The 22,850-nt window shown below is 39.2% G+C and overlaps 2 protein-coding genes across 4 annotated transcripts; both read right to left on the bottom strand.

Annotated features, from left to right (window-relative positions):
* On the bottom strand, positions 1-9,026 carry DNTTIP2 (deoxynucleotidyltransferase terminal interacting protein 2). The gene is made up of 7 exons (XM_068952395.1): positions 8,874-9,026; positions 6,140-7,887; positions 4,527-4,662; positions 3,717-3,812; positions 2,951-3,115; positions 1,627-1,736; positions 1-152 (listed from the first exon to the last, which is right to left on the bottom strand). Exons 1-7 carry the CDS (start codon positions 8,973-8,975, stop codon positions 59-61), a joined length of 2,451 nt encoding a protein of 816 aa, XP_068808496.1. The 5' UTR covers positions 8,976-9,026; the 3' UTR covers positions 1-58.
* Positions 9,027-9,314: 288 nt separating this feature from the next.
* GCLM (glutamate-cysteine ligase modifier subunit) lies at positions 9,315-22,723 on the bottom strand. Of its 3 annotated transcripts, XM_068952404.1 has the most exons (8): positions 22,302-22,440; positions 21,445-21,592; positions 19,134-19,199; positions 17,286-17,370; positions 16,447-16,503; positions 14,968-15,170; positions 13,711-13,825; positions 9,315-11,912 (listed from the first exon to the last, which is right to left on the bottom strand). In XM_068952404.1, the coding sequence occupies exons 2-8, from the start codon at positions 21,481-21,483 to the stop codon at positions 11,743-11,745; spliced, it is 735 nt and encodes a 244-aa protein (XP_068808505.1). In that variant the 5' UTR covers positions 21,484-21,592; positions 22,302-22,440; the 3' UTR covers positions 9,315-11,742. The 3 variants fall into 3 exon arrangements, with proteins under 3 accessions (XP_068808505.1, XP_068808504.1, XP_068808506.1); XM_068952403.1 differs by lacking the exon at positions 21,445-21,592 and having other exon boundaries at positions 22,302-22,723; XM_068952405.1 differs by lacking the exons at positions 21,445-21,592; positions 22,302-22,440 and adding an exon at positions 19,941-21,424.
* Between the last annotated feature and the right edge of the window lie 127 nt (positions 22,724-22,850).

Raw genomic sequence — 22,850 nt, 5'->3', positions numbered from 1 at the left:
TTCGGTAAAATAGTTTATAACAAGTAAGTTGTTCCAGCTTGTTACTTTTCTTCAAGTCTTAATTGTGAAACTTCTTCTTCTTCCGATTCTTCTTCCCTGCTGCAAAAGCTGCTTTTTCACTCATGATCTCCTGATACTTCCTTTTATTATATCTGAACAAAATAGATAATTTACTTTTAAGCATGGTAAACCACAGTGCAGGAAAAGGTATCAGGGAAAACACTCTACATATATAATTTGCCAAACTGAGTTCTCTCATGTTTTCTATGTGTCAAATTTCTTTAATTTTGTACACTATTGCCTAGGTAAAGGGAAATCAAAACTGGCATTAATGATAAATTCAGGTAAACTTGTTTTTGAAATAAGTTTGATTAAAGAATCAAGAATATTTGCATAATCAATGACTTCTTCGTAATATATGCAATCATGCCTTGAACATTTTGCTAAAACGCTGCTACCAATTGCTCATAGTGGGAAAACTCATCAATATCAATACCGCTATAGATAAGCTATACTCATTTTTATGCTACTCTCTTAACACTTAGACCATCAGCCTCTATTCAACACCGAAGAGGGAGATAGGATTAACACTAAACAGTGAACAGGGTGTACTTATTAAATAGGAGTTACTTGCTCCACTAATTCAGACTCATGTACCTATCCCAATTATCACCGTGAATCATGACTTAGCAGTACTGACACTTTTTATTGCAGGACCAACACCTGACAAATACTTGCACTAATGCTAAAATATCTGGCTGAAGCCCTTGATTAGTCACAGCATAAATTAACCAATCAAATTTCAGAGACATTCGTATTTTAAAGTTACTTCTAACAAACACCCTACAAACCACATAAAGTCAGAAAATGAATTAAGATATATTAACTTGACTTCCCAGCGTTAATAATGCATTTACAAGCCTGACGACATTAACCTTTACTATCCCAAATCCTGTACTATTTGCAAGAAAACACCATGTTATGAGGGGAGGCGGAGCGGGACGCAGACTAGCATCAGGTAATAACCAATACAGAAACAGATCAACTAAGGGATCTGCTCCAAAAACAGTAGGTTGGAAAAACAATAAATCATTCACTCATATTCTTCAGGTAAGAATTCTTCTGCAATTTTGCTTCCTATGACAGATGGCAAGCTGGCATGCTTATAAAATGAAATCCTATGAACTTTCATAGAAACAGCATAGGCAGCGCTTTTCTATCAATTATGCCAAAAAAGTATTCATCAATCTTTGAGCCAAAACAAGGTTTATGCATAGACATAAATTACTCATTCAGAGCCCTTGTTTTTGGCACAAGCCTGTGTGGATAATTGTTTTTCAAGTGAACCAGAACAGGGCTGAGTGACAGTCAATAGTGATGACCCCTCAGAGATGGATAAAACTGGTTTATGAAGATAAAAAATACACTTTCTCACAGCCTAATTATCCCCTATCCCTTAGATCTTCTCAGAGGCAGTGCTGTAGAAGTGCCACAACAGACTTATGAGTTTACTTCTTTAAAGTATAAACATATAACAACATATAAGCCGAATAAAAAGTAGCAGCCTAGTTAAAATACAGTTCTCTCTCACATATAGGGTTAGACTTCAAAACCATTTTTAAATACCTTCTGAACTCAGAATCTGCAAGCAGCTCCTCAACAATTGTTCTCTTCCTTTGTTTCTTAGGGATTCGACTGTTGTAAAAGTCTATGGGAGAATCAACCACAGTTCCAATCTAGAAAATAAAAATTATACACAGTCTTACTCTAACAGCGAGATTTAAACTATTCTGCTCTCTCTCTCTCTCTCTCTCTCTTTTTTCTTTTAAACCCCGATGACAATTCCTAAGACACCTACAGAGATGATCAGAATGGTAGCTTTTTGTTTTACCTGGTAAAGCACAAACTGACATAAAGCAGTGTTTTGTACGTAAAGTAACTTTTTTCCTCATGTTTAGTGCATCAAGAAGTTGGTCTGAGTTTTGAAACTGCATAGTTGTCAACATTGGACTGATACATCAACACTTATCTTCATAAGCCAAATCTAGCTCCTAACTTTTAAACAACTGCGTGGATCTAATGTTTTTGCAAAGCGGGAAAGGAACTGTCTTAACTCTTTCCTATCTCTATTATCATAGTGTTTGTGCTAGATGACTAAACAATAGTTAATCTTGCTTTAATTGAAGGGCTCCACCCTGAAAAGCATCACATTTATGCCAAATGGCACGTTAGCTGGTTCTGATAAGCTACGTTAATAGTGGAGATACACGGAGTATAAATTTCCTGTAGTAAAAACAGACCTATCCACATCTCATTATTTGGAATACATCTGTCAGAGCATTTTCATGCCCAGAAACTTCAAAATACATTCAACAGAATCCAGCCTTTAAAGTGAAATGGTAATATTTTGAGAAATGCATACCATTTTCTCAGGTGTGCTAACCATTCAAACAGACATACGTACATGGAATCAAGCAGAGTTCGACATTTTCTGCAATAACTATTTTCCTCATCAAAAAGCTTCAAGGCTGAAAGCTACAACAGCAGAAATCCTAGCTGATCAACAAGCAAGTTGGCTCTATTTACAATATATTAACTAATAAAATGAACGCTAATTATTTTATACCCTTGTTAGAAAAAGCCAATACTTTAAAAAAAAAAAAAACACAGTGAAAATTAGTCCATTGAGGGCAGAAAATAGGGATTAAGTGGTCAAACATTTGCTCTGTCTTATGAGATCATTTGAAATTTAAAAAAATCCAACACATACACATATATAAACATACAGTTAAGCAGTTCTAAACTGCAGCCAAATAATCAAGATCCTATAAGAATTAAACTATGAAATTAAATCAAAAAACACGGAGTCCACCAACAAATTAGGTAGGGAATAAGGATAACTACTCAAAACATCAGAGCAGTAGGAAGATGCCTACTTCTGCTTTCTTACCTGGAAGTATTTCGGTAGACCTTCTCTGTCATTCTTTTTATAAAAATGCTTAGGGTCCAATGAAGCTCTCATCTTCAAAACCTTGAGATCATTTTTCAGTTCACTTGTGATTTCTGGGGCTTTCATACCAAACCAAGCATTACCAGTTGTTTTCTCTCGCTCCGCCTAGGATGCAAGGGGAAGAATAATCAAACTACATTCAACAACCAGGACAGGATAGAGGGCTCCTCCTCATGTCCCTCACCCACAAAGATGGATACAGCATTTACAATATAACTTTGTACCTTTAGAAAGTCTACTTCATGACTCTTAGTAGTAACAGGTTATCAGCGCTGCATTAACCACAGATTTGTACTACATGAGGACGTTACCTTTCACTTCAATTTCATGGTTACTTCAAAGGCTGAAACAATGCATTATGCAGACAGTGTTAGATATGTAAAAGTTGTTCTTTTAAGAACCAGAGAGAAAACAAAACTTGAAAGAACTCTCAAGGTTCTATTAAAAATGCGTGTCTAATCAATGCTGTAGTTAAGGCAAGCGAAAGAGGCAAGGATCCTCCTCAGGTCCGACATCGTATCAGAACCGACCCTTCCAAACCTCTGACTGACACAATTAGCAAACAGATTTTGCTTCCACAAGACTGCTTTTCACAGGACTGCTCTAGGAAGACCCTAACTTGCAGTTTGTCACTCCTCTACCCTGTGAGGCCTGTATGCGCAATGTAATGTTTTGTCATTTGAGGTGTTATTAGCTCTTCGCTCACCTTGCGCTGTTTCTTCAGCTGGTGAAGGGACTCCCTAAAGGGTGGAACACATTCCTTTTTTTCAAAATCTGGAGTTATTATACTCTTCTGCAAGAGCTGTAAGGGAAAAAAAAAGTTTTTAATAATATCAGACAGTTATATGGTAAGAATTTTACTGCTGACTTGTATTAACAGAAGCTACCAAAGGAATGATGCAGAATCTAAGTAAGCATTAAAATAAAACACGCTTGAGTTGAGAACAGCCTCGAGTCACAAAGAAGACAGTAGTGAACTTCAAAAAGAAAGAGGGAGCAGAATTCTGGCCAACACCAGAAAGCAGTTGGCTAGCTTTGGAAGAAATGAGATGGTGAATACAACAGAGTAAAAAGGGCTATCGTGGATGAGCTTAAGAAAACGGTATCAATGAAAGCAATGCATTCTCTTTATCTCAAAAGTGCTTTGAAATACTATCACTAATCCCGTATTAGGAATGGTACGGACCTGATCTTAGCGCAATTTATTCTGGCTAAGGAATAAATACCTTGTTAGCAGACCTCTAACTCATGTACTGTTAGGTAAAGCTACAGACATAGTTAAGGTCTCTTTATTCTACAGGATAACTCTGTTATTTGCACTGCTTTTCAGTTTCCTAAATGTCACATATGTTTAAGTTATCATCATTAAAATCAAAGGTATATACACACTTTGGCAAGAAAGAAGTTCTCAGCAAATTAGGAAAGCAGGATATGTCTTTAATAAACAAGCATAACAATTATTAACATCTTTGTGTTACCGTAGTCACAGATAACTGCGCAATTGTAAACACATTACCTCATCCTTCTTTTTTTCCTTCAGTCGTTTAATTATACTTGAGTTAGGTTTTTGGTTTTTTGCATCAAAGCTAATATATAAACCTCCAAGCTTCTTGATATTCAAACCGGGATCTATGCTGCTGGACAGATGTAAACTGAAAGAGAAACACTTAATGACAAAATAAAATTAACAAGCATGTAGCTGAACCTTCTAGTGTCCCCTGAGAAGTATAAACACAGAGAACATTTTCTTCTCTCTGATTAGGTGCAGTACTGCAATTTTTTTTTTTTTAGGTCTCCGTACCTAAAATAAACGGTGTTAAATAATTAAGATGGGGGGGGGAGGGGCAAAAGGTATTATATGAAGTGAATATTTATTAAAGAGCACCACCAGTGGAATCTCTTCTAAAAATCTTTCAAGCTGTATCCCTATCTTAGATATTTCTTTTATAAAACTGAATTCTTCATTTGCTTGGCCTTGTAAAATGAACTCATGCCCAGCACCCTTCTACTATACGTTTAATAGTTTGCTAGCAAAAGAGGGGGAAAAAAACAAAGAAAAAACCCAAACACGTAGGAAGAAAAAACATTTTCAATTCTTAATAAAAAGTATGAAGAGATGAGAATTCATCAGAGAAATGCTGAAGCTAAGTCCTTGTCTGTATAATACTCCTAGGAATAATGTTAATAAACAATTCAAAGCTAGTACGTCTCACAATTTTTTCGTTACTTCGTCAGTCAAAGGAACAAATTTGTAAACAGTGAATGATGGCCCACTCAAAAGGAGTTTTTCGATGACAAGAACGAGTAATAAAGTATTATGAAGAAACATCCTAATATCTAAACAGGTACAACAGATATTTATCGTAGCTTGAATGTTTATTAATACAAGGCCTGTATAATTTCACATTAAACTATGAACTAATCTCCTGTGATACCTTTACACTGAATGCCTGTCTGAATTGTTGTACAACTTCCTGTTTACCTGAATGTTTTTGAAAGAGTAAAACTTATTTACCAGATGTAACGGAATACTATGTTTTAAACATACGAAGCATATAAAGGGGTTTGAACTGGGGGTTGGACCAGATGAGCTCCAGAGGCCCCTTCCAACCTGAATTATTCTACGATTGTACACTGAGCTGGTTTCATTTGAAGTGTTACCTTCTCAGGAAGGACTGAAGGAATGTAAAGGAAGAACTGAAAACATTGAAGCGTATAGCATTAATAAGGATTAAAAAGTATGACCTAATGAAACTAGGCATAGATGATTTACTGGACTTTGATTTTTAAGCTGAACTTATGCCAGGCCAGCTAAAGCAGCATCTCTGGGGGCCTAAATAGTTCAGAGACTTCTGTCCTGCTATATGGTAAGCAGAAAAAATAACTGAATTCAAGTTTTGAATGTGTGTGTGTGTATGTATGTATATACCTATGTGTATACACACATGCACATATTTAGGTGCCTAATATATATAATTCTATTTTATAATCTGAACAACCCTAGTTTCACGTCCGTGACTTTTAAGACACGACTCCTTCATTTATTCCACATTGTTTAGCACTTTGGTACATATACTATGCATTTGCCTGAATGAAACGCAGATTCTTTATTCTTCCAAAGATACTTACACATCAATCTTATTTTTCAACAATTCTTCTTCCTCATCTTTCTCATCTTCATCTATCAGTTCCTCTTCAGCCTCTTCCAGATCTGAGGATTCTTCAACTTTTTCGTTTCCTCCAGGCTTACTTCCAGCATCACTAACTAGGTCTACCGAATCTAGATAATATTTTTGGCTAGAACCCATGCCTGGCTCAGTATCGATTACAAAAAGCCTTTCAGCATGCAGTGAATTGTCTTCTAAAGATTTCTTCAGGGAAGGGGTCCTCTCATCTGCCTCTACGCAACTCAGATCCTCTTCCACTATACATGTGTCTGCTACATCGCTATTTTCAGATTCATCGCTTTCATCTTTGTTCAGGAACAACGCAAGAGAATCCTTTTGCCTGTTTATTCTTTTGCTGCCATGGGATACAGGTTCAGTATGTTGTCCTGTTTGGTCTTCATCACTGTCTACGCTGAATTCAAGCATTCTGGATTCACCAACAGTGCTATCGGTCATTTGTACAATAGGTATGTCCTTCTGTGGGCTGCTCACTACACTAGATTGCTTACGCGTGGTTAATTCATCAGCATGGCTTAAAGAACCCTGTGCAGCTGCCTCAGCATCTGCTCTTTCCTGCTCTGGAATTTTTTTACTTTTAATTGGTGTTATTTGCCTTTGGGATTCTAAGGATTGTTTGAGACTCATGCAGTCAGCCAAAGCAAGATCCACGCTTTTTAATTTTCCCCCATCCATAAACACTGCACTGTGCTCTTCTTGTATCTGACCACATTCGTCCTTTGAGTCATCTACCCCAAGAGTCTGTATCTCTTCTATTGCTTTTTTTCTAGGCGATTCAGTGATACTTCTCTGTGTTACTTTTTCAAGACTGCTGTGTGTCGTATCATTCAAAAAATCTTTTTCCCCATCTTCACTCAGGCTTGTACTGGCACATCTGGAAGAGTGTTTGCTCTCAAGTGAACTAGGTTCTTTATTATCCTGAGTGAGAGAGGAAATGTCTTCTGTGTCAGAGACACATTTTGCAGCAGGTCTAGAATCAGAAATTGTTATTGGCTCACATTTAACTGTACCTTCAATTAAATTCTGATCTTCTGAAACAGTTTTGTTTACTTTTTCAGTCTGCTCAATATTTTCTGCTTGTGATTTCATTCGCATGCTCCTCGTAATTCGTTTGGTAGTGACAGATGGTTCCGTAAGAAAACGGCATGACTCCGCATCAGAAACATCTTCGCCCTGGGCTTCACAAATTGGATCTGAACGCACTTTCTTTTTGCTTTGTCTGCTTCTTGTAGTTCTGGTAACATTAGGCATCTGGACACCAGAAACAGCAGAAGAACAAGACTCAGCTTCAGAGACATCATCTTCATCTTGAGTCCTGCTTAACTCATTTAGAAAAGCTGTCTTGTCATGCCTTTTTTTGGCAGGAGAATCTGGCTGATATGGAACTACTATTTGTCGTCTTCTTGTTACCCTTATAAACAACGGTGTCTGAAGACCAGACACAGAGGAGCAGTTTGATTCTGCTTCTGACACATCCCCATCAGCTTGTGGTTCAGCAACTGATTTTGCAACAGTTTTGTTCTGACTTCTAGTCATTTGCGTCTCTAAGGTATCGCTGACATCTGATTTTGTTTCTGTATGTTCCAGCTCTTCAAGTTTAGATTCATGAATCACCTCTGGCCTACAAGTTGCTTTACTCCTTCTTCTAGTCATCCTCATAGATACAGGAGTACTATTTTCAGCAGATGCCATCTAGAAAAAGATTGAAAGAGTCTGCTATTAACAAGCAAGAAAAGCCCATAGAAAGGATGCTTTACTTATCACTAATGCTTTTTTAAACAAAGCTGGTCAAGCTGATAACATATTATATCTCTTAGTAGCCCTATGTCCATTGAAGAAGCGTTACTAATCCATTCCTACTTTACCCGTTTGTCTGCTGTCTTCTGACCAACACAAGAAAAGAAAACCACTCCCATTAAGAAACATAAGTTAACCCAGATATCCTCTTATCTAATTTTAAAAGGTTCTAGTAAACTGTCATGGGAAGCAAATCCAAAGGTAATGTTCGGAAACAGACAAAAATTTGCCAAACTATGAAACATTCAGGCCTAGTAACAGGTAGAACATCCCCCGAGATTGTTGCCATATAGAATTTTAGCTGTATTAGCAACTGACAGGTCTCCAACCCTAATTATAAATCGCTTCTTGAATGAAGTTTTTATGTTACCTGGAAGGCAGCTGAAAATTTTAGGAGAAAAACTGCTCTGTTGCAGGCAACAGCACTCTGCAATAGCAAGCTCCTCCCCGTAAAACAGAATAACGTTGGGCCAGCAAAACCCTTGCTACCTAAATAACAACCATTCACATGACAGTTATTTGCGTGCCTAGTGCAAAAGCCACGGGGAACTGCTAAAATAACAGCAGCGCAAAGAAAAAAAATTGCCCCAGACGTTGCAACGTTGAAGGGCTTAGCGAGGGCTGCGAGCCGAGCCGAGCCGAGAAGGAGCACGGCAGGACACGCGCCCGGCAGGGGCGGCCGCCCCCGGCCCCCGGCCCCGAGCCCAGGCCACGCAACCGCCCGCTGCCGCAGCGCCGCGCCGCGCCGCGCCCCGAGGAGCCGGCGGCGGGCTCGGCCCTGCGGAGAAGATGGCCGCTGCGCGCGGCCGCCGGTGCCGCAGCCCGTGCCCCGCGCCGGGGCGGGCCCCCCCCCCAGCTGCCCGCGCCCCGGCCCCTCTCACCTCCGCCGCGTCGGGGGGGGCCCGCCCGGGAGGGCTCCCCCCGCCTCCAGCCGCCGGGGGGCTCGGCTCCCTCCGCCGCGCCGCCCGCCTGGTGGCCACCATCTTCCCCGCGCCGTCGTGCCCCGCCCCTTCCGCGCGCACTTCCGGCGGACCCCCCCGCGCCAGCGGGAGGCGCCCCGCCAGCACCGCCCTCCGCCGCCGCGCAGGGACAGGGACAGGGACAGGGACAGGGACTCGAGCTTCCCCGCTCGCCCCAGGCGCAGAGCGGCATTCCCTAAAGGGAGGCCTGGGAGAAATGACCACCCTCTGTATTATCCCCCTTTGGGAAAACAGCCGCGAAGGTGCAGATAGAAAATAGCACAGTTTCAGCAGACCAGCAACCAGCTGGAACAAGTGCAGTGCCTCTGCTTTGCCAGAGAAAGCCAATTAATGTTTCCCACATTAATATCCAATTCAGTTTAATGAACAAAATAGGTAAATATTAACACGCTTTCGGCAAGAAGAAACCAGTATATTACACGTGGATCTCCATTTCCTTCACACGGACTGATTGCTCTAACAATGCAATCCAAAGAAAGCTGGTTATAAAGACATAAGCATAGAGGGGGGAGAAAAGAACACTTGACATACTAATGTATGTCTTCAGTGTTGAAGCATCTGATTTTTTTTCCATACTGTTAAAATTTGTGAATGGGGTAATTTCAGATCAGTAAACCATCCAACAGGATGCAGTCTCTATTAATATAGAGTAGTATATAGTATCCAAGAGTATGCAGTCTCTATTAATAGATGCCATTTCACGATAAAGTCACAGAAAGTGTAAAATGCTATCACTGAGATATTCAGAATTCATGCGAAGCATAGATGAAAAGTGTACATAAAATTCAAATTTTAATTTTTTCATGAGAGATTTCCTTTCATGAGGAACATATTAATGCAAAACAAATCAATAATCAGATAACCTGATAAATTGCTACACTATCAGTGACCTTACAAAAATAAGATCATCTTCTCTTAAAATGTACTTTTCTATAGCAAGAGAACTGTTAATGGTTTACAGTAAGGAAATAATCATCCCATTAGAACCACCTGTACATTGTTTTTAGCACAACTCTTGTTTTGTAGTATTTCAATTTGTAAAACTGAACACATATGCGAGTCTAATACAATACAGGTTGTCAACAGTCCACCACAGAAACAGAATTTACAAATAGTGGTTAGTCATCAGCAGCACACAACTCTAGGCCGGCAGAGAAGTTTGAAGTGAACCTCATCTTATTTTGAAAGCCTGATACACACAGACCCTGCATAAAAGACAACTAAATCTTGATTAAGAGAAAAAACAAAAAACCCCAAACATTTTCTTGTTGCATTACTAGTTCCAGTTCCCTCCGTTATTTAACGAAACTGAAGTAGTCTAGGACTTCCTGAATTTGCCACACACAAATAAGATACTCTAACCTTTATCAAAATATTTTTGAATCCTCATGTTTTGAATTAGTGGAATGACTATAGTAAGTTGGTACTTCTAGATAGCGCCTACAAGCATTGAAATTCCACTAGTTGCCTACATAGTGAAAGTTAGTTCCCTCACAGTCCAAAGCTCAAAACATGTTAAACAAAGTTAACAAGTTCCAGCATAAAGCTCTATTACTATCTGAAATCACTAGGAAAATGCTTGAGGTTAGAAACTTTGTATCAAGCGCCTGCTGAATTGCAGGTTGAATTTCTGCTATCTGTTCCGATTTAAAGGCCTAGGAAATGAAAACGCCTATTGAATAGAAAGACTATATGAAACCAAAAGCCTTGCCTTAACTGCAGCACTCTCTCCAGGATTTAAAAGCTAGCAGTACAGTACATAGTAAGCTAGCACCACAAAGAAACATACGTGGCCTCACGCTAAGGCTAGTGTCACTTCTGAATGGCACTCAAGCAACAAAGTTTCCCAGGCAACTCCAATGTCAGTCATCCACTGTATATAATGATACAACCAACAGCCTCACATTTATCATCTCTTCTGCGGCTCCTGAATATCAACAAACAAGCCACAGTTAAGAATAAACCAGGCACATTATGATTTTCAATCTCCAAGGTTTTTCATGACTTGTTTCCAGCTCTTAAACACCCACACAAGAATACATTTTCTATTTCAAACTGTAAAGACGTCATCACCCTCGTACCTAAATCACATATGGAGGCACAAAGAAGCCAGAAGGAATTCAAGTAACACTCAAAGTAATTTTGAAGACATTTTCTCCCCGCCCCCCGAACCACAGATGTCTTTTATATTGTAGTGAAAATAAATCAGTTTTCCCATCCACCCAAATAAAACAGCTGACTTGCTTATAACCAAGTAATAACGTACCAACTTAATTTTCTCAGATAATTTTTCATGAAAGATGAGTTATCTATACAAATTAGTCTTTGAAAGTCTGAAATCTGGGTGCCTACCAGGCTAGTAGCTATTATTTTAAAGAAATTCAACCTGTTAAAAAATAAAAATATACAAGTTTCTTTATACTATATTTTAGCTACCCTCAGGTAGTAATAGCTTTACAGTGTAGTGGTCATATAAAAGAAAAATACTTTGAACATTTTCTTTATAGATCATTTCAGTTAGAAAACAGTTTAATGGAAACAAAATATTTCATATTTTAAATGAACTGGTGAATAGGTTAAGAAAAAATAATATTAGAACACTGCAGACAGACACTCTTGCTGACACCCATTTGAAAAATTACAACTTTTGGTCTTTGTTACAGCTGTTGTGAAAGTCTTCCTACAAAAAACAAAACAAAAAAACCACACAATGTTCCCCTTGTCACCAAGAAATTCAAATAGCAAGCTATCGTAAAAATGAGGAAGTGTTTTAAGAGACATTTTTTTTAGCTTGTAAGATATAGCCTTTGGACTTGATAATTCCTCTGCTTTTAACAATGACTGAATACCGGAGAAGCCATAAAGGAGTCCATTCGTGGGCTTTCGTGTTCTGGATGCTTTCCTGAAGAACTTCTTGGAAACTTGCTTCACAAAGCAACTCTAAAGTTAAAAAGGGATATTCAAGCTTTAAATAACACCACGTAAACAGCTGGAAAAAACAGCACTTAGTAAGAAAAGCTTCTGCCCACAGTCAAATATCTTAAGCAGTGCCAAATAGCCCACAGATCCATTCCTCTGGAATAGGGCATAAGTTCCTGAATATTAAAGAAGAAATTTGCGACACTTGTTTTTGCCACATCAGCAGCAACCAGAACTAATTAACTGAGACTTACACAGTATCAAGTGGGGTCTATCAGCACAGCCATTAGCAGGACGTACCATAAATTAAGTTTGAGAAGTCAGACAGACTAACCAGAGGTGAGTAAAGAGTAAGGCTGAAACCAAAGTACTGAGCGTTCTCAGTTACCTCTGCAGTCAATGGAAGCTCAACTTGTAGAACTTCTCCCATAGCTGGGCTCACATGTGCAAGCCCAAAGAGCATATATTAGCCTGCTGCTCTACCAATGCTTCTATTGCACCAAAATTGAGAAAAACGGGCTTAAATGCCCTTGAAATATCACAAAGCAGAAAAGATAAGTACAAATCCTGCTTGTTTCCTCTTTAAAACAAACAAACAAACAAACAGTCAAAGGAACAATCTCTTTCCAGAGGAGAGTTCAAGATAGTCACTCAATACTGTTTAGCTGACAAAAAACAAAAAAGTTAACATTAGCAAGCAAAACAAGAAAAAAAAAAAAAGAAATTCACTCCTTGCTTTGTTCTCTACCCTAAACCCTCTCCTCCATTTCATGACTTTTGATAAAGTTTTTTGGTTTTGTTTTGTTTTTTTTTTTTAAATAGAGTATGAAATTGCAGGTCATAGGACATACGACTTCACAGGACATAGAAATTGCCAGATAGAGTTGTCATTCATCTTCTATGCTGCAGGGACAAGTGCTGATATGCGCTCAAGCACTGATTAAATTGCTTACTAATGACAGGGGTATTATAAAATGTGTAATTCACCCATATTGTCATATTTTCTCCTTTTGGGGGCGAGGGGAGAGAGGGGAAAGAAGAAAAAGTATGAACATCATGAACAGCTGGTCATGAGGAAGAATGCAGTCAGGAAACGAGCAAGATATTGCTGGTTTACAATTCCAGCAATACATTTAAAGTACCATTATAGTAAGGAAAATTAGACAAGGTATAAGAGAAACTAATGCAATATCCCACAGTATCCTAATGAGCTGGTAACTGAGTTCTAGAGTCTAAAGAAAAGTCTCAAAGTCCTTTAATCATTTAAAAAAAATGAATCAGTGTTCTAAACAAGTATAGAACTTATACTCTTTTCGTAATAATGCAACTTTAAAAAGTCACTTCTTTGAAAGTGTCCTATTTAATGTTAGGCATCACAGTTGCTACAGTTTACTAAACTGTCAAAGTCAACTGACGATGAATGTTACTTCACAAGCTGTTTCAAAGAAAGTGTCTGCAAGTATCTTTCATTTGTTATTTATTGGGCTTCAGTAACACAATTCACTTAATTCTATTTTTTGCTGGAAATAAGCAGTTTTTTTGAACAGCATGTAGCACATAGTTCTCAATGCTTTGTTCTATTTGCTTTTTTATCCTTCAGTTAAACTGTTCCAAAAGACTATCCCATTCTGGAAGACTGCTTTTATCTTTCTAGAAAAACTTTATAAATATTTCCATTAAGTTCTTAAGGTATACATTTAGAATTCTTTGTTCTGATTCAAATGTAACAATGTTCGAAGCTTAAAGAAAAATTATTCCTCATTTTGTACTGAATAAATGTACTAGAAGTCTTCCATTGAGGTATTTGGTAAAGTCTTACCTTTTGGATCATTGTGAGTTAATAGCTGTATGTCAAATTGTTTTGCAAATGCTGTGAGATCAGGTGGCATAACACAACAGGAAGCTAGGTTTACCTGGTTACTACTTGGTTTCACCTGAAAGTAACAGAATACTTTTATAAGACAAAAGCATATTAACGTACTTTTAGTACAACTACTGTAGTTGTTACTAGATACGCTCCACTTCAACAGAAGCACTGCCTGACCAATTTGCCTTTGATTGTCGTTTTGAGGTCTGAAACTTAAATCTGCAGGATGCTGCACTGGCAATTCCTTCATCTGCAGTTTTCTACAGCACAAGACCCAAAACAAAGATAGAAACTAATGTCAAAACAGTCACAGTGAAACGTGTACCAACGCATTCTGGCTTCGTGTCTGCCGCGCTCCCTAAAGCGGCAGTTCTTTTTTCTTCCTAGCAAAAACATTGTGGGGGCTCTAGACTGTAGATTGGAAAAGATCTCAAATTAAAAATCCAAGTATTTTGTTAAGGATAAGTGGTCATGAACGTCCCCCAACTGTTCTCTTCTCAATATATGCAACAGTGATGAGTACAAATCAAGATTCTTAGTATGACCTCTTAGACACAGTATGTTCACAAACTGCAAAAGAACAAAAAATGGAGGATCCTCTTATTTAGGAAAAAGAGGATCAGGAAATCAGGAAAAAGTAAATTTACAAGCTCACACAAACATACTACTACACACCTCCATCACTCAAACATGACGAGGCAATCAGCCACACTGGACAAAAAAAGTCATACCACTTGATTCATAGTCTGCCTTCCTCCTTACACTTAAGCTTAGCATTCAAGCAGCATTTTTCTAAAGCTAAATCCTTCCAAGAATAAAAGTGAAAGTAAAAAAGGCTATGCTTGTAGATGGTCACTGGAATAAATACAGAAGTTCTTTCAAAGTACTATCTATATTCCTTTCCAATACTATTTATAATTCTTTCCAATTTTAAGAGCATACAAAATTCAAACCTTCACTACTTCGAAGAACCTGCTACTGAACAAACCCACAGTTTCCAAACTTTGCTAGCTTTCATGTAAGAACATGGAGCAAGTGACAATCACACTTGGAGCCCACCCACCACCTCAAACATCGTGACCATCAGTAAGGTGCTGAAAATACAGCTAATAAATATTTTGCACGTAAAATCATTTACCATATAAGTTTATAACAATGTGGCAACCAACATAACTGTCTCAGAAATGCTACAAATAGGAAGTTTCTCACCTGTGCCCACAGATACAGCTGCTCTAACAGTATTTTATCTAAGTCAGAGGTACCTATGGCAACAATCTTTTTGTTTTGAACTAGATTTTCAAGTTCTTGCCAATAAGGTTGTAAATACTCCAAGGAGAGGCTAATTCCATCTTCAACAGGAGGCGGGGCGATAATGACAGAATCTAACTGAGCAACTCCAAGAGCAGAACACGCTGAGGAAAAAGACAGAACAAAAATACTGCAAAATTGTGTTCAAGACAAGAACATAAATACCATGACACTTCAAATCCCACAAAAACATACCCCCTGTTTCCATTCTGTTAAGTTTCCAATTCACCATTTCAGAACTTTGGGAGTATCTGCAGTCAAGGACAGTAACACAAAGTTTTTAACAAAGAATCAAAGACAGAGCCAAAGGCCAAGTTTCAATTAGAGGTCTCACAATAAATTCAAACACAGCCTGAAGCTCTTTTCTCCTCTTCAATGTTAAAAATATTTTTCTTCAAGACAGTAATGACAGATAAAATTATTTATTCCACCACCCTCAATTTCTTCCTAAATTCATAACCTTCTCCACCAATTATAACCCAAATACAGGACATACATTGAATATATTTTCTAATCTATGTGAGGAGTTAGATGAAAAAACACCCTATTATGAAGATTTAAATTGCAAGAGAGAAGTGGCAAGTCTTGGAGCATCACAGAGCTTTATAAAGGATGCAACTCATAAGGCCTCCTCTGCATAGTAAAAAGAATAAAGCTAAGTCACTAAATAAAATATTTTCTCTTGCAAGATGATACAACAAATGATACAACAATTTAGAATAAAGACACTATCAACTGGGGTACTGCTAGAAGAGAATGATGCCTGACACTTTTTTTTTTTTTTTTTTTTAAAAAAGGAATCTCTCAGGCCCAACAATCTTCCAAAGTGGTAAAGTTCAGTACTTGTGCTGCTCACAACTATGGCTACGGTAGACAATAGAACTTCAGACATCAGTACAGCCATTGTATTTTATTTTCAGTAAAACTTAAGTATTTAGTCAGCTGCTTGTAGCACTGTTTTATTTCTCAAATAGCAATCTCAGAAATACCATGCAGTTAGTAGTGAAGTTCATACTGTGTTTAAAAACTGGCAATAAACAGTGGCAGGAACTTATAATATCACTGTTACTAAAACATTGTGTGCTATTCGTTATTTAACCAGTTTTGTATGAAAGAATAAAAATTTGCTCCTGCTTGGAGCAAGGAATCACAGTTCAGTTTACGGATCCAAGACTATGGGGGCTGGACGGGGTATCCATATTTATTAAGCTTAAGCAATATGACTTTTTTCCTCCAAATTACTAAGGTCCCGTCTCTAGAGGAAAACAGAACATACTTGTGACAGCCACTGAATATACCTTTCAGTTGGAAAAGCTCTGAGTTCTACTTCTAAATAAAGTCAGAATGAAGCCCTACTAGACGTTTGAGTTTCACACTTACCCATGCCAACTGCATCTCTGATTGATGAAGAGTTTGATCCAACGATGAAAAGTTTTGCTATTTTCAAAGAAACTGGAATCAATAACTAAAGCCAGCTATTACCAAATAAATAAGTATTTATTACTTTTGCTATTTACTCTGTGTATGAGTTCTTGGGTAAAGGGTTCTTAGGAGCATATACCAGCCACTTCAGAAAATTGAAAAAAATTGTTCTGAAAGGTGACCACCTAATAAAGACACTGTTCTCTTCAATTTGAAAGTCATTGTATAGTCTCAAAATAGTAAGTCTCAAAACAGGAAATCACCTAACGGATGATCTTAATAAGCCATAAAGCTAGGATTCAAGCATTGAGACACTAAATGGTAATCATAACATCCTGTTTAAAAAACCCCAAACACAACAGTACAAACAGACCTCTTCACAACTTACTGAGACTCAAAATGTACTAGTGTTAGTTTGGACTGCCTCCTTCAAGCTCATCATATTCAACCTGGAAAAATTATGCAAATAAATGTGCTTCCAATGCTATCTCTTAATTGCAGAATTAACTGTAATAATTTGTATCAGAAAAGTCAACTAAGGTTCATAAAACACATTTAAGATCTGCTGAGAGGATGAAAATTAAAGTAGAAAAATGCTGAGCTGTTAATACCCAAAACATTAACTCAAGAATGTCATGGTCAAATTCTAGATTACCCAAAGCAAAGTATGACAGCATGTATTACTGTTGTTTCACTCAGCAATTACAAAACAAGAAAAATATATGAACACCCTATTAATAACAGCATACAAAACTTTTATTTAAATTACCAGATTTATCCTTTGGCTCTGTTCTTACCTGATACTTTCAATTCATCTCTTTCTTCAGGATTTATTTTTTCTATAGCTTGAGCTACAGTACATTCCAGAACCTCCGGTACTTCCTGTAGTAAGCATACTAGATTTAGGAGCAACTCATCACTAGAAGACAATAATAAGTTTCTGAGGAACGTTTTTAAGTAATTCAGCAAAAAAGCCCTGCATCACAATTAAAAATAAAAGTAGTATAAAAATGCAATGACACAAAGAAGAAAGCAACCCAATGCTTCTTGACCTCTATGAGGAGAGCAGAGAAAAATAAAGATCTATGGAATGACCTATATGCTCCCAACACCAAAAATATGAATTACTGATAAGTACTGTTGGAATAAGCTTTAGTAGAGACCTGCTTTTCTGATGTGAACAGATCACCGACAATTCAAAATGCCTTGTTAAAAACAAGAGAGAAGGAAAGGGGAAGAGAGGAAAAAAGAGAACCCTCATAACCAGTTCATTCACTTTAGAAAATGCTCACCATCAGAACTAGTTGCTTGGGGTGTTGGGTGGGAGGAACTTTGCATAATAGTATTTTATAATTTCAGTGAACCCTAATATGAAAATGATGAAAAAAATCAGATCGTTTTAAAAAACTATTTTATAAATTAACTTTAGTAAAAATTAGGAAAATGGCAGATTTTACTGTGTCCACATCTAGGACTAGACTGAAACACTATGTCAGCTGGTAAGAGGTGACTTTTCTTCAGGCTTTATCTACACAAGGTTTGCACTTTTCTACACAAGTGTATATATATAATAGATATACACAATATACATATACACACACACCCTTCAACAAGAACTGTTCCATAATTCCTGCTGTCATACAAAGAAAATCTTCAAGTGAATCATTAAGTCTTCAAGTGAATCTATGCAGTCAATGTTTTTAAAAAAGTTAAGACTTTTGGAATTATCAGAAATCAGTATAACTCATAAAAGAATTTGGAATTACACAGTTAATATGTTTTAAGAGAAAATTTAATTTATTCTAACTATTAACTTTAAATGGATTGCTATAGCTTACACAGACAAATGTTTATATTTATCTCCTCAAGTGATCATTTGATCTCCCACAAATCACTCCATACGCTCCAGTGTGGAATGCAGCAATTAGCAGTTTATGCTGCCATTCCCCAAAAACCACCTGGCATGAATGAAAAGAAACTGTCAGGAAAGTTAATTTTTATATAAAGTATGTTAATAGCTCACAGAGCAAATGATGCATTCAGTGGAAGCCTACTACTGCTTTGCTGATTTTCAGAAATAACATGGAAAAAGCAGCAGGCAAATACACTAGATCTTGATGTCATCTGGCCAGGACCGTAGCTTTAATTAAACACCTGTAAGCCTTTACCTCTTAAAGGAAAAATTGCTAGTTCTGAATCTTCAGGAGTATTTCTGAGACAACCAAGCTACACTGAGAATTCCCCTCAAACTGGGCAATTTTCAACTGTCTGGTTTGTCATCTCTATGGAAGAGTCAAAGTTCAGAAAACTCTCTACCGAGTTTTTACAAGCACACTAGCAACCTCGGAAGATACATTAGTTTTTTGTGATGGCCCCAACAATAAGCTTGAAATGTTACTAACCAGAAAATCTGTTTTACTAAGAATTGTTTTATTTCTCATTAACAAGACTAACTTGGTATTTCTTAGCATTCTCAAATTTGCTAAATATTATAAAATAGAGGGATTGAGAAATAGTTTAAGATATCTGGCGCTGCAGATGTTTTAATAGAAACTTAATAGATTAATTTATACTTTTTAGGGTGTGAAGAGAAAAATGTTTCGCTGGTCACACGTACCGCACATGAGATGCGACACATCTCCTACCTGATTTAGATCTTGTCCGATCTTTGAGCTCCATTCATTCAGTGTTTTTTGAATGCAGTCCCGCACCTACAAAATATTTTTTCATATTCTTGCATAGTTGTATTACAGTTGCACAGAAATACAATGATTCACAGGCATATTAGGAGGACTGACAGACAGAAGGTGAACTAATGGCACCATTCCTTTAACCGCAGAAGATTCTTCCTTCATAGTTTCTACTTGAAACTTGTTCAAACTAGTTTAACTAAATGTTTTCTTCTCCTCTTTCACAAAGAATTTTAGCAATAGTGCAAGTACTACGTTTCATTTCTTTCTCAGGACAATGTCCTCTTTCAAGGAAAAGAGCAATTCTAAGCAAAGCAAAACTATTTTTTAATGTAGAGATTCTGAAGTTTGAATGTAGTTGGACAGTAATAGCATACGTGCTACATTGCTGGAAATGCAAATTTGCAATGAACCACTAAATATTCAATACAAAATATTCCAAAACGCATCTGACCATTGTCCTTTACTGCCTGCCTATTCCATTGCGCCACATCATTAATGCCTTTAAGGCATCATTACTGAAGGGAAAATTAAGATCCTACCTCGCAGTCGCATTTTTTGTGCATCCACAGATGCAAAATCCACCCAACTAGGATTCTGATCATGGATCTCCTTAAACATAATAAGGCATTACGACTAAGTCTCAGCAAGCTAATTAACTACTTATTGCACCAACGCTCTAGTTGTTCCAGAGCTCTAGGTTCCCACTTAAACAACTTAAGAATTGCTACCCGTGAGCTAAGTAAAGGTACAAACTGATACCTGTCGCAGACAGAGGTCCTTCATAAGCCACTGCTTTGCTTCACTTTTCAGCCAAGTATTTTATATCTGTGTGGATACCTATTTTTTGTATCATCAGACAAACAATTGAATTGCAATTTCCTGTGACAACTAACATCAGTTCAGAGATCCCATAACAACATTAGCTGCTTGTATGAACTGACAAGTATGGAAGCCAGAAAAACCCGACCATATGTAAAAGTGGATATCACAATGTTTAAGATATAATACAGTAAGACTGTTCTGTGAATACAAGTTCTGAGCATTCATTCCTAACCACTTAAAAATGAGAGGAAAAAAATAACTGAGTCAAAAGGCAAAAATCTACTCCCCCCACCAAATAACTAATCACCAACTTCTTCAGTACATTCTGATGTAGCTCATGTTATCTCTTCCTTTCTGAGGGAAAGTGGAAAAAGTACTAGCATATTTGACATATTACTACTTCGCAACTCTCACACTGTGCATTTCCATCAAGTCAGTACACTCTGCCCCCAAAGCACACCACTTCCCCCCAACTCCTAACACATGTGAAAAGCACAGTGCATTTGGCTGCTTTGACTAGCTGTTCCAAATACAGGTAGATCCCCAAACTCCTAACTTGGACTCACGTTCTGCAGAATTTTGGTTTAGATTCTTATACTAAAAACTATACTCACAAACTACTCTAAATAGAGTAGCTAAAAACTAATTTATTTCCAATAATTAATGATAGTTATTTACTTTTGGAATTCTAACTCTCACAAGCAGGCAGTCTTATGCATAATTGCAGATTTCTCTGTAAACAAATGAAGAAAAATGTCTTAATTGATTAGTTCTGCACATTGACTACTTTTTTTTTTTTTAAATAACTCTCCAGAGACTACCGACACAAGGCAGTCTGTTATGATATGGCCAGCTCTTTCCTACAGAATCTAACCCTACTTCACATACAGCACAGGAAGGTTGCCATGTGATTATAACTTTTTAGCGTGGTCTAGCTGAGTATTAAAACAAACAGCTTTTGTGCAATGAATTCTTCCTTCTTATTACATCATCCTCCTAGACAGGTTTTTTAAAACCATTTGTACATGATTTAAATGAAGTCAACCAACTTTTGCAGCGTAAATAGTGCCACTATATACCATTAAGCAGTTGAAGTTATAGTTCTTGTGGGTATTACGTGACCATTTACAGATTACTGTGTAATGATGAGACAGCAAATACAGTGGTTCTGAAGACTACGGCCAAAGGATCTCCACCCATTTGTACAGGATTATCTGACTGTTGGCACATATTGCTAAAAGGTAAATTAACATTTCTAAACTGTTGTTTTAAAATATTCACATTTTCAAAGTTTTAACAAAAAATGCCATCTATAGTCTTTAAAGACGACTGCAATGGCTGAAATCTGACACCCGTCACCAACAATGAGTTATTACAGTTAACTTCAGGTTAGAAAAGAGAACCTTCATCATTTGCGACGCAAGTTCATACCAATTTATACCTGTCTTGCTGAAGAGGTGTTAGCAATCTCCTTCACCATTATAGATAGTACTTAATCTTGTAACGGTCATTATTCTTCAAGTCTGGATTCATCAGCAAGAGACTTGAACACAGCAAAGTTTAAAGTTTCACCAGATAGACGGATGTCCCTGGGGAGGAGATGTCAGGGCCTCTAACCTGTTGCTAGCAAAGTTTCTTCTGGCTAACACTTCCATTACTAACATAGAGAGCTCCATGTGTGTTTCAAGAGCAAAAACACATTCACTGAATATAAGGAGTTAACCACCACAGTGAGGCCAGTCCTGCTAGTACCGCTCTTTTGAGGACTGAACTGACCTTACAGAACCCGAGTCTGACTATTAACTAGGCTACACTACGTAAAAAATGCCCAATTACATTTTCTTTTTCATAGTCGGATAGCGCAAGCATAAGATTGATGCTAGCGCAGGCAACAACCCTGCCCTGGCTGTGCCGGAGCACACTACTTACCGCCAGCGCAGCCCCGCAACTTAGCGCCGCGGGGTAGACTCTGGGTATGACCACGGTGGCCGTTGCAGCGATTAAACGTTTTCGTCGCGCTAACGGATACCCGGCGACGCTGTCAGGCACCCGAAAAAATCTTTTCTTGTGGATGTTTCTCCGAGCGCTCTAGACTTTCTTGCTCCTGACTCCGACAGAGGCCCGGCCTGGCCTGGCCCGGGGGGCGGGCAGCCCGCCCGGCCCCTCCGCTCCCCCCCGAGCGAGCCCGAGCCCGGAGCCCAGAAAGGAGTCGCCGGCAGCTCGCCGCCCTCCGCCCGCCGCGCCGCCCTGAGGGCAAGCCGCGGCGCCAACGGCCGCCCCGCGCCCGCCGCTGCTCACCTCCTCGCTGGGGGTGGCCGGGCACTTCTTGCGCAGGCCGCCCCAGTTGAGCAGGTTGCCGGTCTGCAGGTTGAGGGTGGTGGCCTGCTCCAGCAGGGCGCGGGGACCGTCCGTCCCCATCGCGAAGCCCCGCGCTGCGGCAGCCGGGCTCTCCGCGACACCTGACGCGGCGGGCAGAGGCGGCTCTGCCCCCCTCCCGCGGCGCGGTGACTAAGCAGAAGTAGCGGGGGGAGGGGGGAGGGGCGAAACGCTTTGTAACCGCCCCCGGTCACATGGCACGAGGACAGCGGGCGGGCCCACCCGGGAAGAAAGGCAGCGGCCGCGCGGGCCGAGGCCCGCCGCGGAGCCTCGTGGGGCCGCGCCAACGCCCGCCTCGCGCGCCCTACGGCCGCCCTCCCGCGCCTGCGCCTGCGCCTGCGCCTGCCCCCAGGTGGGTGGCCTGGGGCGGGCAGCGCCCCCTGGGGGCCGGCGGCGGCGCGGCACCCCGCGCGGGGGGCGGGAGGGGCCCGGCGCGGCCCGCGTGGGCCCTCGTGGCGGAGGTGCAGCCGC

This window comes from Struthio camelus, chromosome 8 (assembly GCF_040807025.1).
Source record: "Struthio camelus isolate bStrCam1 chromosome 8, bStrCam1.hap1, whole genome shotgun sequence".
In the NCBI taxonomy this organism is placed as follows: domain Eukaryota; kingdom Metazoa; phylum Chordata; class Aves; order Struthioniformes; family Struthionidae; genus Struthio; species Struthio camelus.
Note: the sequence above shows the minus strand (reverse complement) of the source record. Positions and strands in the feature narration are given on the sequence as shown.

Excerpts from the sequence above, each read along its gene's own strand:
- DNTTIP2 (XM_068952395.1), bottom strand. The coding sequence starts at position 8,975 with ATGGTGGCCACCAGGCGGGCGGCGCGGCGGAGGGAGCCGAGCCCCCCG. Across the intron at positions 7,888-8,873 it reads CCCCCCCCGACGCGGCGGAG|ATGGCATCTGCTGAAAATAG; the intron begins GTGAGAGGGGCC and ends ATCTTTTTCTAG. Across the intron at positions 3,116-3,716 it reads AGCTGAAGAAACAGCGCAAG|GCGGAGCGAGAGAAAACAAC; the intron begins GTGAGCGAAGAG and ends CTTGCATCCTAG.
- GCLM (XM_068952403.1), bottom strand. The coding sequence starts at position 22,421 with ATGGGGACGGACGGTCCCCGCGCCCTGCTGGAGCAGGCCACCACCCTC. Across the intron at positions 17,371-19,133 it reads TCGGACAAGATCTAAATCAG|GAAGTACCGGAGGTTCTGGA; the intron begins GTAGGAGATGTG and ends TGCTTACTACAG. Across the intron at positions 15,171-16,446 it reads CAGAGATGCAGTTGGCATGG|CGTGTTCTGCTCTTGGAGTT; the intron begins GTAAGTGTGAAA and ends CTTTTTCCTCAG.